Here is a 14,586-nt window from a genome sequence, read left to right as displayed (position 1 = left end):
ACATGTGAAATCCCTCCAGTCCTGTAGGTTTGGATCATGTTTTGTGCGGCTGCTGCATGCGTCTGTCGCAGTTTGAGGAACATGATCAGCAGAAGTTGTTTTTGTTTGCAATCCTCTTTTGATGGCTATAGATGTTTTCCTTGGTGGACCCGTTTATGTGCAAGAACCTTATTTCTGATTTGCTCTCTGGCTTGCTTTATCTAGCTCATAAACGTGCATGATGAACTTGAGGAGAAAGTGGAGTTTGCAGTTGTTGACTTTGACTTTGAATGGCTTCTGGAGTTTTTCTTTTCCTCTGAAGCCCACGTCTCGCCAACGTCTCTGGTTTTCTCACTGCTCTCCTCTCATCTGCTTTCTCTTGCTGTCTCTAGAGTGAAATCCTTTCCCATCACCTACAGAGGAATCTCGTGTACTTGGACAGCCAGGTGAGGGCCTTTCCTGTTTCTCACTTCCTGTCTGACTCTCTCTCATTGTCTTATTTCTCTGGCTACTGTACTTTTATTACAGCACAGATCAAACTCAAGCGGTTTCTCTGTTCTCCGGCCTTCAGTGCATCCGCTGCAGTTCTTTGTTCAGTAGAAGTGGAGTCTCTTAAAATAGCAGTTCATTTAAAGCACTATTTTTAAGCGCTTGCTTGAGGAATTATATTTCATTATATATATAACAGCTCTAAGAATTGACAGAATGAATATATATGTAGACATAAGCAAGTATTCAGTAATTGATGGAATGAACAACTTATCTATATTTGCTCATCTATATTATAACTCGTATGTAATTGCTTTTATTTTCAATTTTAAAGTTTTGATAATGTTTTTATATATATTTTTATGTATATATATTTTTACTTTGTCATTTCATTCTTTTAACTGATTTTAGTTGCAAAGGCAATGTTTCTTTTCTTTTGAGGTTAAATTTGATAATTTATTTTTCATTAATGTAGTTGAATAATAATTCTGTTATATTAATTTGTAAATATAATTTATATTTATTTATTTAGAGATTTTCTACTCTCTGGATCAGTGTTATCTTATTATTATCCCTTTTATTATTATAATATTTATTAACATTTCTAATTACCTTTTATTTTTATATTTTCAGTTTGAATTTTTTTTATAATATTTAAATTTATATATGTATTTATATTTAGCTTTTTAAATTTCTGTATTAGTAATTTTATTAATTTAACTTATTTTAGTTTCAAAGGCAGTATTTATTTTATTTTTTGTTTCAGTTGAATTTACATTTTTTATTCCAAGTTCATTTCAGTTACTGAAAATGATTTAAGAAGTTTTATGAAAATTATGTTTTAGTTTTATACTGTTGTAGTTTGAGGTTTTCCTGCTCTTCTTATGTATTAATATTAATTTATATATTTTTTTAATTATTGTCTAGCACATCCCTGTAGGGCTGTCAAAAAAAATTCGAATATTCGTCGAATTGAAAATAAAAATCCACATTCGAATGCAAAAACGTTGCATTCGAATTTTAGGTGTGTGTTAAGGAGGCAGCCTTATCAGCGGCGCGCGAGATGCGATGACGATGTAAGTGTTAATGTTTTTGTTAGCCTATCCAGTTGAAGCCATTAGATACGGCGCTGCTGCGTTGTTAATTACAAATATTGTGGAAAAGGAGAACATCAATGCGGAGAAGATCTTGTTTACGTCAAAACTGAAACCAAGCCGTTCACACAGAACACATATTTCACGCATTTTCTAGAGGGACATCTATCACGTTGCACTCATGTCTCGCACAAAAGAGCCGCATATTTATAAAGCCTTGTAAAATTAATGCAAGTTTAACTTTGACAAAACATATATCGAGACTTTATGGCGGGTTTTTTCCCAATCCCACTGCATCTCATGTTTTTAAATGAAAAAAATGTACTCTGTGTGATTGGCTTTCCGCCCTTTGTAATAAACTATGCATACATAAATTATGCTGTTTTGTTTATAGTTGTTTAAGCAACTTAATTATAATGCGTTTATAAACATTATTTTAAACATTATGCACTTTTTTTGACAGATAGTCATGTTATCTTATGCTTCGAATAAGCATGCATTAGTAATATTTTGCTCGATGCGCCCTCTTGTGGCCTCAGGAGAGAAGCCAAAAGCTATTCTTCACCCTAACTGAAATTATGCATTTTAAATTAGAATATAATTCAAATTTTTATAATATTTAAGTTTATTTTCAGCCATTTTGACAGCCCTACAACCCAGTGAACTGTATCTCAGATTAAACATATCATAGTGGACATTTAGATGTTTTAAACTCAGGTAGGATTCTGCTTTTTCCTCCAATGATCTATCTTTTTGAAAAGGTCAACTCAGAATAACATTATCCAGCAAATGTTCTTCACTTTCTTAGACAGGAACCATTTATTGTCTTTTTACATTGTATTGCGTTACTGAAGTGCACACAGTCATTATTCTGGACTAGCGAACAAGAAAAACGCTTGAGTAGCAGACATGTGATATTTGTGAGGGTCAGAAGCTGTAAAAACACACAGTGCTTTGATAACGGCTGTTACTCCTCCTCCTCCTCCTCACGTACTAGATGAAGGAGAATGAGCCAGTAATCTTCATGATTCACACTATGATTGAGAACTCGGCGCCAAGGCCGCAACTGTACCAGCAAGTAAGGTCTTGGAACACACGGTTATGCTACTCCCCTCTCGTGTCATTGGCCCCGCCTCTTTGTCGAAGCTCCACCCCCTCACTGCCCCATCCTGTGTCGGTTTCGTTGCAGCACATCCCATTGGTGTTCCTTGTTGTTGTTGCTTTCTTGTTGAAAGTGGAACTGGTATTGGCATGGCTTGAAGGTTTCGTGCACTGCATAGCCGTGCGAATCCCAGCTGCTGGTGCTAATGTGCCGTTCATTAGCAATGGCTTCATCCATCACGCCGGCTTTCATGTGTTAGCACAGACTCGAGTGTGTGACTGGAGACCAGTTTGATTTACGAAGGCTTTTGACCTCCAAAGGAAAAGCATTTGATGGGCTTTATGAGCTTTAAAGACCCATTCACATCACAGACGATAACTGGAAGTAGTTTTAACAATCATTCTGAATAGAGAAGTGAAAGCTAAAACAATAACAACGCAGAGGAACGATATTGCCGGAATCATTATTGTTGGAAAAACGACAAAAAAACATTGAGAGCCGATCAGAATCCACTCAGTTTTGAAGCAACAAAAGAGTTATGTGTTATTGGTGTGAATGGGCCTTCATTAGATAGAAACCCAGTCATGTCGTGATAATTGTTTGCTTTGTAAAGTCAGCGAGCGGGTCAAAGTTGAAGTGTAAAGTGCTTATGACAATGTGATTGTGATGCTACAAGTGAAACTATAATAAAATGATGAGCTAAATAATCCCAATGTCATAAGCACAAAAATGTAGTTTTAATAAAAATATAGCAATATACAGTTTTCATTACTTGTAAGAAATATTCATGGCCAATAAAGTGTTCATTTGAACTTAATTTAAGAAAATATGCGTATTTTGTATATAATTTTAATATTAGTTGCTTTAAATTAAGACTTTAAATTACATTTAAAATAAGACTTTATTGGACTTTTTTTATTTTGCAATATTTTTGTGCTCATGACAATGGGATTTTTTCACTATTTTATTATAATTTCACTCAGCGTCATATATGAGATAGAAAAGCAATGATTTTGTAGATAGATATGTTAATATGTTGTACATAATACTCACTTTAATTGCGAGGAATATTCCACAAGTGTGTAAAAAAAATATTTAAAAAATTAGTAGAAGGCGTGCAGTTTGCGACAGATCAGTAGTGTGAGTTGCTTACATCAGACTGTTATTCTGTATTTTGTATGTAATATTAATATAAGTTGCTTTAAATTAAGACATGTATAGTTTTTTTAACCAGCCATGAAAACTGTTTTCAGTGTTTTTATTAAAACTATATTTTTGTGCTTATTACTATGGGATCATTTCACTTATTTTATAATAGTTTCACTGGCAGCATCATTTATGATATAAAATGTATAAAAGAAGTAGATTTTGTACATATTATATTCAGGCTATATTCATATTTTGTTCATAATATTCATTTTAGTTGCTTAATGTGAAGAATATTCCATAAATGCACTGAAAATTCCAAAAGTGTAATTATTCTCAAGTATAAATCTTCCAAAGAGTAGAATAAGGTCTGTGGACTTGAACTTGAAAAATGGTGTGTATTGATCATGTTTATTTCGTGCTATAACTAGTAGAGGAAGAGATGTTCAGTTCATGTGCCAGCGATCTGTCAACACACATTAAAGAGATTATTGAATTTCTTAAAAAATGACCAAATTTTAAAAGCTGAGACTTTGTTTCATACCAAAAGGAACCTGCTCTGTCTGTCTGTCGGCATGTTGCCAGTGTCCTCTTTGCTCCGCGATGTATTTTTCACTGCGTGAGAACATGATGTGTGGCTTGTCGGACATAGCAGCAGTAACTAAGAGGGGCGGGTCTTTGCGAAGGTCTTCGTAAGATGACATATGTTCCGATTTTTCCTCAAATCTCCTGCAGCAGCTTCCTCACACGGTGCTGTGAACTCTCAGAAATCCTGAGATTCCTCTGTGTCTGCACTCAGCGGCGGTGTCAGGACTTCCTCCGGCTCTCGCGGCTCTCGTGTCCCTGCTGGCCCGCAGTCAAACGTGCGAGGGCTTTCAGATTCAGTCTGTAGTTTTCATTAGTCACACTAACTCAAGCGCTGTACAGACCCGACCGAGGGGGACGGTAATTACGGCGGCTCACGGCTAACCCACGGGCCTGTGGGGAACATCGACTGCAGCAGACCGACCTCCTGAAACCTGCTGTACGAGAGCCACTAACCTCCAGATCCTTTTCAGCACACGATCCGTTTATATTTTACACAAAACATGAGTGTCGTTGGGTTCTTAAACTCTGTTTGTTTCCCTCTGGTGTCCCACAGCAGTTGTGGACGTGTACGACACGAGCGCTGTTAAGAGCTTTGTGATTTTTTTTCTTTTCTGTTTTTAACACACCAGATGGTGCTGAAGCAGCTTTATTTCCGTGATGAGATGATTCATATCTACATAAACTCATCCGCTTGCGGAAAAGCGTGAATGAGTGTGTGTGTGTGTGTGTGTGCACTGCTAAAAAATAATTTTCTTACTCCGTGTTCTTCTAAACATCCTTAAATCAATATACATTTACTTATTTTTTTTATATTTACTTAAGTCTTAAAAAGTCTTTAAAAAATAAGTCTTAAAAATTTTGTTTAACTCAAAAAAATAAGACTTTATTGGCCGTTAGTATATATAGTTTTTTTGCAGTATTTTTACTAAAACAATATTTTGTGCATATAAAAATGGGATTCTTTTTTTTCTTTCCCCCCCCCCCCCCCCCAAAAAAAATTATTGTATAATTAATCTACATGCCATTTTTACAAACTCGTAGACTCATTGGAGACAGAAACTTACCCATTATTTTGTTAGAATTATTGGTGTTGTCTTTAAGTTTTGATATTTCTTATGTGCAATAAGAAACCAGGAAGGAAAGATGGGTGTTTTATTTTATTTTATTTTAGAGTTTCACTCGTAGCATGATTTTCATTTTAGTTGCTTAATGTAAAAAATATTCTATAAATGCACTGGGGAAAAAAATCTGTGAAACATTTTCACTCATTAAATTTACTTGTATGATTTGAAATCTGAGATTGTATGCTCTCATGAATAATTATAACCACAGTTATAATAAATTATAATACTTTATTCTATTCATTGTTATACTTTTAGAAAGAATGCATTAAAACACACAGCAAACAACCAGTTTCAGGTGTAACAAGGAATCTGCAAATATTATTATGCTTTTAAACTTTGTTTACAATTATTTATGAAAATATATAATGTATTATAACCTACATTGTGAATACCTTTATAATGCATTATGCATACAGGCTTCATTCAAGTGAAGTGCTACCAAAATATCATAAATGGGGTGAGAAAATCAACTTAATTCAAAAGAGAATACGCTTATTTTTCTGGCCCCATGGGCAGATTTTTTATTTTTATTTTAAGCATTAACCTACTTACTTTTGATACATGTCTAAAAAATGTTGACGTATAATCTGTAATTTTGCTTCTCAGGTAAATGTATTTTGATTCAAGTATGTTTAGATGTTTGTACTGGAAAAAAATACTGAGCAAGAAAATCATTTTCTGCGGTGTGGATCCGTATGTGTAAAAACGTCCATCAAACTTTCCCATTTGCTTCCTCCGAGCTGTTTGGATGGAGTTTGCATGTTTCATGTGGATTGTTTGGTTCGTGTCCGTCCCAGTGCTTTTGTATACAGTGTGACTGTATATAAAGATCCCTGTTGCACAGCGCCACGCATTTATATCACACCGGCTAAAAGACTTAGAGGATTTACTGAAGTTACTGTTGCAAAAAAGTTCCTTATTTAAAGTCTCGATTAGTTTTTCTCTTTATCTGACAGCATATTGATGAGTAAGTTGCATGTGCAGCAGTAGTAAATCAACTGCACACAGGCTCGTGCCGCTTGCTCCATTGCTTGATGCGCAGAGTCTCAAAGCAGTCTAGAGCAATGCATTACATAATGCATATCATATCTGACATTATTTCCTTTGATTTCAGCAGATGAGTCCTGAAGAGTACAGAGAAAACACCTACTCGTTCAGACCCGAGGAGCTGGACATTGATGTAAGCTGACTCTTACTGTAAACTGAGGATTGTATGATTACATGGTGACAATTATTATTTGAGTTTGTGCTTCTGTTAAGCATTCAATAAAAAAATAGTATACAAAAACCAGTTATATAGAGCAATTTATACACTTCATGGAGGACTAGGAGTGAAACTTTTTTTTTTTAATCTTTACCAGATGAGTTAAAAATGCTGTTGAATAGTTATCAAGATGTATTATTAACATGTTAGTGGATGATCGTTAAGTTATCAAGCTATGTTAGCAGCTTTTGAAGGCATGAATAGAGATGAATATGGACTAAATATGGAAGCATAAAACTTTTAATAAAGTCTGAGTGCAAACTAAGAGTAAATACTGCTCTGTACGTCATTTAATGCCTTTTAGGGTGCTGAAACATACACATTATTCTATAATAATTATTGGTCTTGTGTCTTTACATTTTGAAGTTTCATATGACACCAGAAAGTAGAGATTGGTATTTTATTTTATTTCATTTTATTCTTTTATTTTATTTGACAGATTCTTATATAATTATTATACATGCTGTTTTCACAACTACTACACGGAATATTTGTACATATAAAACATATTGATATGCATTGGCTTACAAATAATTCACTTGAATAGATCTGACCTTGACTTTACCGTTCCAGGCGAAGTTAAGTCGACTGTGTGAGCAGGATAAAGTAGTGAGAGCTCAAGAAGAAAAACTGCAGCAGCTCCACAGAGAAAAGGTAGCGAACGGCGTCATCCTCAGCGTGCCGCAGTGCATTGTGACGCCCGTCTCATTCACGCATGTGTGTGTTTGCAGCACACGCTGGAGACGGCCCTACTGTCGGCCAGTCAGGAGATCGAGATGAGCGCTGAAAACCCCGTGGCGGTGCAGAGCGTCATCCAGCAGCGGGACGTCCTGCAGAGCGGCCTGCTCAGCACCTGCAGAGAGCTGTCACGCGTCAACACTGTACGTCCCTCGTAACGTCTGCTTTGATTGATGCAATGCTACACGCTCTCAGTCGCTCACCCATAATGCTTTGCTGCTGACAGGAGCTGGAGCGGAGCTGGAGAGAGTACGATCGACTGGAGGCAGACGTCAACATGACCAAAACGAACTTGCTGGAGCAGCTCGAGGCCCTCGGGAGCCCACAGGTGACACATTTGACTGAATACTAGCAATACGTGAATGTATATTGAAGATAAGTTTCATATGACACCAGAAAGTAGAGATTGGTATTTTATTTTATTTCATTTTATTCTTTTATTTTATTTGACAGATTCTTGTATAATTATTATACATGCTGTTTTCACAACTACTACACGGAATATTTGTACATATAAAACATATTGATATGCATTGGCTTACAAATAATTCACTTGAATAGATCTGACCTTGACTTTACCGTTCCAGGCGAAGTTAAGTCGACTGTGTGAGCAGGATAAAGTAGTGAGAGCTCAAGAAGAAAAACTGCAGCAGCTCCACAGAGAAAAGGTAGCGAACGGCGTCATCCTCAGCGTGCCGCAGTGCATTGTGACGCCCGTCTCATTCACGCATGTGTGTGTTTGCAGCACACGCTGGAGACGGCCCTACTGTCGGCCAGTCAGGAGATCGAGATGAGCGCTGAAAACCCCGTGGCGGTGCAGAGCGTCATCCAGCAGCGGGACGTCCTGCAGAGCGGCCTGCTCAGCACCTGCAGAGAGCTGTCACGCGTCAACACTGTACGTCCCTCGTAACGTCTGCTTTGATTGATGCAATGCTACACGCTCTCAGTCGCTCACCCATAATGCTTTGCTGCTGACAGGAGCTGGAGCGGAGCTGGAGAGAGTACGATCGACTGGAGGCAGACGTCAACATGACCAAAACGAACTTGCTGGAGCAGCTCGAGGCCCTCGGGAGCCCACAGGTGACACATTTGACTGAATACTAGCAATACGTGAATGTATATTGAAGATAATTCCATAGACATTGAGCTGAGGTGTTTGTGTGTGCGCGTGCAGACGGAGCCGCCCAGCCAAAAACACGTTCAGATCCAGAAGGAGTTGTGGAGGATTCAGGATGTGATGGAGGCGCTGAACAAGAACAAACCTAAGAGAAACGCAGAACCCAGTGAGAGAACCAGAAAAACACACAAACCCACTCAGAACTGCAACTCAACTCACTGATAATCTACAACACCACAGTAACAGACAAGAGCAACTGTAATGAGTTTTGTTCAGCTTTCTACTCGCTCTGCCAAGGTTTTTATTGGACTCAGCACAAGAATTATATCTTTTTTATTCCTTTTTATAATCTATAAATGTTCATATATTATTTAAGATTTTTTTTTTTTTTTATATATATATTTTTTTTACATATATACTTTTTAATATATATTTTTTTCATGGACATTTTTCTTTATAGTAACTTGCAATAACACAAGACAAAAAATTCTATATTTTTTTAGCTTTTTCAAATTTCCATGTGTATTTTCAAATCTGTACATCTACATGAATTACTTAATATTTATTTTAAAATTATTATATTTATACATGTATTTTTTTACATATATATTTTCTTTCTTTCTTTGCAGTAATTTGCAATAATAAATTTCCATTTTCCGATAAATAATTCTGTATTTAGATTTATACTTTTTATGTCTGATTTTAAATTAATTAATTTTCATATGTTCTTTAAGATTTATTTTTAAATTATTGTACTTTCTTAACATTTTTTCCCATACGTTCATTATAGTAAATTTTACACGAAGCAAAAATGATATATTTTTAAACCTTTTTCCAATTTCCATTTTATAATTCTGTGTTTATATTAATACTTTAAAATGTCTGGTTTTACATATATTAGTTAAGATTTATTTTAAAATAATTATACTTTTTTACATGAATCTAATTACATATATTTTTTTATGAAAATCTTTTATTACGGTAATTTGCAATAATAAAACAAAACAAAAACTATACATTTTTTAAACCTTTTTCCAGTTAACATAAATTTTCATATATTATTTATTTTACAATTAAATTTTTTCATCACCTTTTTTTTTTTTTTTTACAGTAATTTGCAGTAATAACTGTTTTTATCAGTATTATTTTAGTATTAATTATATGCTGTTATAGTATCTTAATATTTTGAATTAGCCTCTTCCTTTTAATTTTAATTGAAGTTCAATTTAATTGTGCTTTTGTCATTTTTATTAACCTTTTTTTATATTTCGATTCAGCTTTAGTTTGAGTAATTTTAGTACTTCCGCTTAAATTTGTTTTATTTCAGTTAGTTGCCAGGGCAACATTTCTAATTTTCATTTAAGTTTTTCATCTATTATTTATATATTATTCCAGCTTTATTTCAATTAACTGAAACCTTAGTTTTAATTTTAGTTAACAGTAGCATCACTAGTTGCATGAATTCATAAGCATTTTTCCCGTCGTCTTCTGTATTTATAGGTTTTCCTGGTGCAAACCCCCTGTCAAACCTGCATAAAAGTGAAGTAAGTGATTATTCCAGACATCATAATTATAATCGTTGTCTAATTGTCTAAACGAGCACACAGACACACATGCTAACGATCCTCAGGACGAGTTCACCTGTATTGTGCTACTTTGGTTGGTTGTTGCCCGTGGCAACAGTCTCCTTCACTGTCCCGTTGTGTGCGCTGTGTAGGAGTCAGACTCAGTGCCTCCGCGTCCTCCTCTCCCGTGCTCGTATGAGGGGGGAGACCGGCCCCCTCACGTGCCCCGCACCACCCCTCACCGGCCCGAGGACCGCAAGGCCGCCCAGCGCAACGGCGCACACAGCGTAAGACGTAGCTGTGACCCCCTCGCCCACCCCATCCCATCCGCCATCTTCATTTAACCCATCGCCATCGCTTCAGAAACCCAACATTAGCTTTGGTTTTGAGTTTAGATTGTTTTTGTTAGCGATAGAAGCATATTTCTGCCATTCGGAGATGATCTGTGTTTGTGTTGATTCCCCATTATCTCAGCCTCGTCACTCGATAATCTCTGATTTCTTTCCAGTTTTTATTTATTAAATTATGCTGACCACCTATACATTAACAACATCATTTCTGCCTGAATTTTCAGTTTTTACTGACTACCCATAAATCATTTAACGTCATAAACAATTTCTGACAGATTTTTCCCCCCAAATTTTGTTTAATTTTAATGAGTTTTTACTGACCACCTATACATTATGTATCATCAATTTCAGCCTGATTTCTTTCCAGTTTTTACATTAATAATTTATACTGACCACCTTTACAGTTTAATTTATAAAACAATTTCTGGCTGATTTATATTATTAATTTTTTCTGATCACCTATACATTAACATTATATACTATTTCTGCCTGATTTGCCCCCCCATTGTTTTATGCTATTAATTTATACTGACCACCTATACATTATTTAACATTGTCAAATAAATAAATGCATTAAAAAAGTGAACCCAGCACCTATACTTTAGGTTATTCAATGTTATTATTAATTAATTAATTAATTAAATAACAACAAGAGCAACCATAAACATTTTCTAAATGAAACAAAGTAATATCGCTTCTATTTAGCCTATTTGAAATATTAAATGGTATAAATTATGTACCTGCATTATATCAGCCACCTGCTCTTTAGATACCAGCTTTTGAAGGAATATTTCACCCCAAAAAAGCTATTTCTGTCATTATTTTACCCATCCTTATGTCATTACAAGCTTGTATGGTGCTATTGTTTCCTGTGTAATGAAGAAATAGTTGAACGTTTTCATTTTGGGCAGAATAATCATTTTTAAAACCCATTTCGGTTGACTTGGTATTTATTCAAGTGCTTTTTGCTTTTTAACCCTCTTGGTTTTTATCAAACGTTCATCTTTAAGTGCTTCCTGTACACCATTCAGTAGATCAGCAGCATTGCGCAGGTTTGTACCTCAACCTTTGTGAGGCTTAGTTTCTTTTTTATTCCCATTTTCTTTTATTATGTAATCCGTGATCATAACCTTCACTTAATGGCAGCAGAATCAGCAGGGCTCTTTTACGGTAAATCATGTGTAAACAGGTGAAATCTCTGTTCTCAGGGGCCCGATTACAGACTGTATAAGAGCGAGCCGGAGCTCACCACGGTAGCTGAGGTTGACGAGAGCAACGGCGAAGACAAATCTGAGCAGACGGCAGAGAAAGAGCTGCCCGGCGTCACCAAAGGTGCCTGACAAACACGTCAAACACACACATATATATATAAATAAAACTCTTTATCGCTTACATCTCTACATATCAACTTTATATATCACTGCTGATCACTGATCTCTGTCTGTGTCTGTCTGTCAGGTGTAGTTTACCCTGTCGGAGTGGTCAATCCCAGGACTAAATCACCCATGCCTGAATCCTCCACCATCGCCTCTTATGTCACCTTGAGGAAGAGCAAGAAACCTGATCCCAGAACAGTAAGTATGCCGTTTAGAAGGAAAAATGTGGGTTGTGTTTAATTTTGCAAAACAAATGGGTGCTGTGCTGTGCTTAACATGGTTGCTAAAGTGTTCAGGGTGGTTGCTAAGACGTTGCTAGGTGAGTTTAAGGTTGTGCTGGTTGGTTACATACTGGTTAGGTTTGGCTTAACACATTTGAAACAATAATATACTGCGCTGGTGACATGACTTTAGCATCCAGTGATCATCTAAGAAATAAAATGGTCATCTTGCATTTTAAATTCAATTTTATGTACTTTTAATTAGAGGTCGACCGATGTATCGGTTTTGCCGATTAATCGGCACTGATAGTTGATTGCTGGAACTATCGGTTATCGACAAAAATCCATGCCGATAGTTTTCCGGGTTGCGTCCATTGCTGGAGCGGCTGAGAAGAGTCTGCTGTCATTACACAGTGCGAGACCAAACTGTTCATTCTTGAAGTAAACTTGGGTCCGTTTAGTGATTAAATAAACTGTTTTAGACCGCTGCTCGAGTTGAAAGCGAAGCGTCCGGAGTGTGTGTGCTACCGGTGAGTTCTCCTAGACTCAGGGCTGCACTTCTGTTCATTCTTGAAGTAAACTTGGGTCCGTTTGGTGATTAAATAAACTGTTTTAGACCGCTGCTCGAGTTGAAAGCGACGCGTCCGGAGTGTGTGTGATACTGGTGAGTTCTCCTAGACTCAGCGCTGCGCTTTTATTTTGATTAGATAATCATCAAGTGTTCAAGAATAGAAGCAGTTAAAGTGTGAGAGTATACATACAATATCCATATGTATATAATTTTAATGCTATAGCCTTTGTGTATATATTTAAAGATGTGCATCTTTAAGCAGGACAGTTGAAATGAAATGGTAACACTTTAAAATAAGAGTCCATTTGTAGCATTAAGATTAATGAAAGCTGTGTAAGTATTGTTCCTTGTTAGAGTGTTAATTTCAACATTTACTATTACTATTATTATTTTTTTTACTACTACTACTAGTGGTTCAGTACTGTTTTTGTTAATAAAGCACTATTTTAGTTTTTGTTCAGTATCAATTTTAAAACTATCGGTTAATTAATCGGTATCGGCCAGTGTGGTCCAACCTAGCTATCGGTATCGGCAAAATCCACTATCGGTCGACCTCTACTTTTAATATAGGTTAATGAATTAATTTGCATATTCATATGTGGGTCAAAGACGTTAAGATGTCCGCATCAAGAAATTTACAAAAGTGATTTTATGTCCACAGAAAGCACATTAAATGTAAGTAAAGTGTCTAGTTTTAAGGTTTCAAATAAGTTTTTAAAGGATAAAATGTTATGCGATACATTTTTTTAATTTAACGTGTTAAAAATATTTAACGCAATTAACGCAGGGGCGGGGCTAGGGTTGGCCACCCCACTCACAGCTGCTGCTTCTGTCACTTTTTATCTTGACAAGAAGTGCATTTATTCAGTCGCAGAACGACTGAGAACGGGAGACGTTTCAGATGCGCACTTCACTTCAATGCCAGGCGCAAGCGCGGAAATGGTACTGTGCTCGCAGCGCGTGCTCTTCAAATGCACTCACAAAGACGCCGGCCCGCGCTGCAGCCTGTATCCTTTCATATCAAAGTGCGAAATAAACTACATGCATGCAATGTCGTGGTCAGTTAAGTCATGAAGTTACCAAAAAGGCAATTAAAGCTGCCTTAAAACTGTGCATGCGTGTAATATATGTTATATGAGTCACATTTAAGAACTTATTCAGTCGCAGAACGACTGAGAACGGGAGACGTTTCAGATGCGCACTTCACTTCAATGCCAGACGCAAGCGCGGAAATGGTACTGTGCTCGCAGCGCGTGCTCTTCAAATGCACTCACAAAGGTGCCGGCCCGCGCTGCAGCCTGTATCCTTTCATATCAAAGTGCGAAATAAACTACATGCATGCAATGTCGTGGTCAGTTAAGTCATGAAGTTACCAAAAAGGCAATTAAAGCTGCCTTAAAACTGTGCATGCGTGTAATATATGTTATATGAGTCACATTTAAGAACATGTCTCTGAAATGGTTTTCAAAACTGTCCTGGAGCAGCCCAGCACTGTCTCACTCATCTAACACACCCGATTAAACTCGTCAGCTCATTAATAGAGACTTCAAGACCTGAAGTGGGTCAGAAAAGAAAAAAAAAGGTTTAGAGAAATAGGATGCCTGTCAGATCAGCAGCAGCGTGCGTTCAGCAGCGGCAGCTCTTAAAGAAATAGCAGCCAAAACAACCTAATAACCAGCTGCTGTGATGTCTATTAATCAAAGGACAAAGAAAAAAATGAGGAAAAATTTACTTTTATAGCATTAAGGATTCATCTATATTTAATTTAGAATTTAGTGTTTGATAACTTCAATTTCTGTATTTTTCTGCTGAAGGGCACAGGTAAATATGACATTTATTATAATGGGTTTATGTGAAGATTG

The 14,586-nt window shown here is 36.4% G+C and overlaps 1 protein-coding gene across 22 annotated transcripts in view; it reads left to right on the top strand.

Annotated features, from left to right (window-relative positions):
- The window catches only part of LOC107590532 (pleckstrin homology domain-containing family A member 5-like), a 176,310-nt gene that overhangs the window by 151,001 nt on the left and 10,723 nt on the right, over nt 1-14,586 (top strand). For 11 of the 22 annotated variants that reach the window (XM_016279317.1, XM_016279310.1, XM_016279309.1 and 8 more), the window contains 11 exons: nt 372-425; nt 2,560-2,640; nt 6,637-6,702; nt 7,360-7,440; nt 7,518-7,667; nt 7,751-7,852; nt 8,699-8,807; nt 10,142-10,185; nt 10,359-10,493; nt 11,765-11,888; nt 12,015-12,130. In XM_016279317.1, the coding sequence (XP_016134803.1) occupies nt 372-425; nt 2,560-2,640; nt 6,637-6,702; nt 7,360-7,440; nt 7,518-7,667; nt 7,751-7,852; nt 8,699-8,807; nt 10,142-10,185; nt 10,359-10,493; nt 11,765-11,888; nt 12,015-12,130 (1,062 nt within the window). The remainder of the gene's footprint in view (nt 1-371; nt 426-2,559; nt 2,641-6,636; nt 6,703-7,359; nt 7,441-7,517; nt 7,668-7,750; nt 7,853-8,698; nt 8,808-10,141; nt 10,186-10,358; nt 10,494-11,764; nt 11,889-12,014; nt 12,131-14,586) is intronic. The other 11 variants (XM_016279316.1, XM_016279333.1, XM_016279322.1 and 8 more) reach the window with 7 other exon arrangements.

This window comes from Sinocyclocheilus grahami, unplaced genomic scaffold (assembly GCF_001515645.1).
Source record: "Sinocyclocheilus grahami isolate Dianchi unplaced genomic scaffold, SAMN03320097.WGS_v1.1 scaffold129.1, whole genome shotgun sequence".
In the NCBI taxonomy this organism is placed as follows: domain Eukaryota; kingdom Metazoa; phylum Chordata; class Actinopteri; order Cypriniformes; family Cyprinidae; genus Sinocyclocheilus; species Sinocyclocheilus grahami.
Note: the sequence above shows the minus strand (reverse complement) of the source record. Positions and strands in the feature narration are given on the sequence as shown.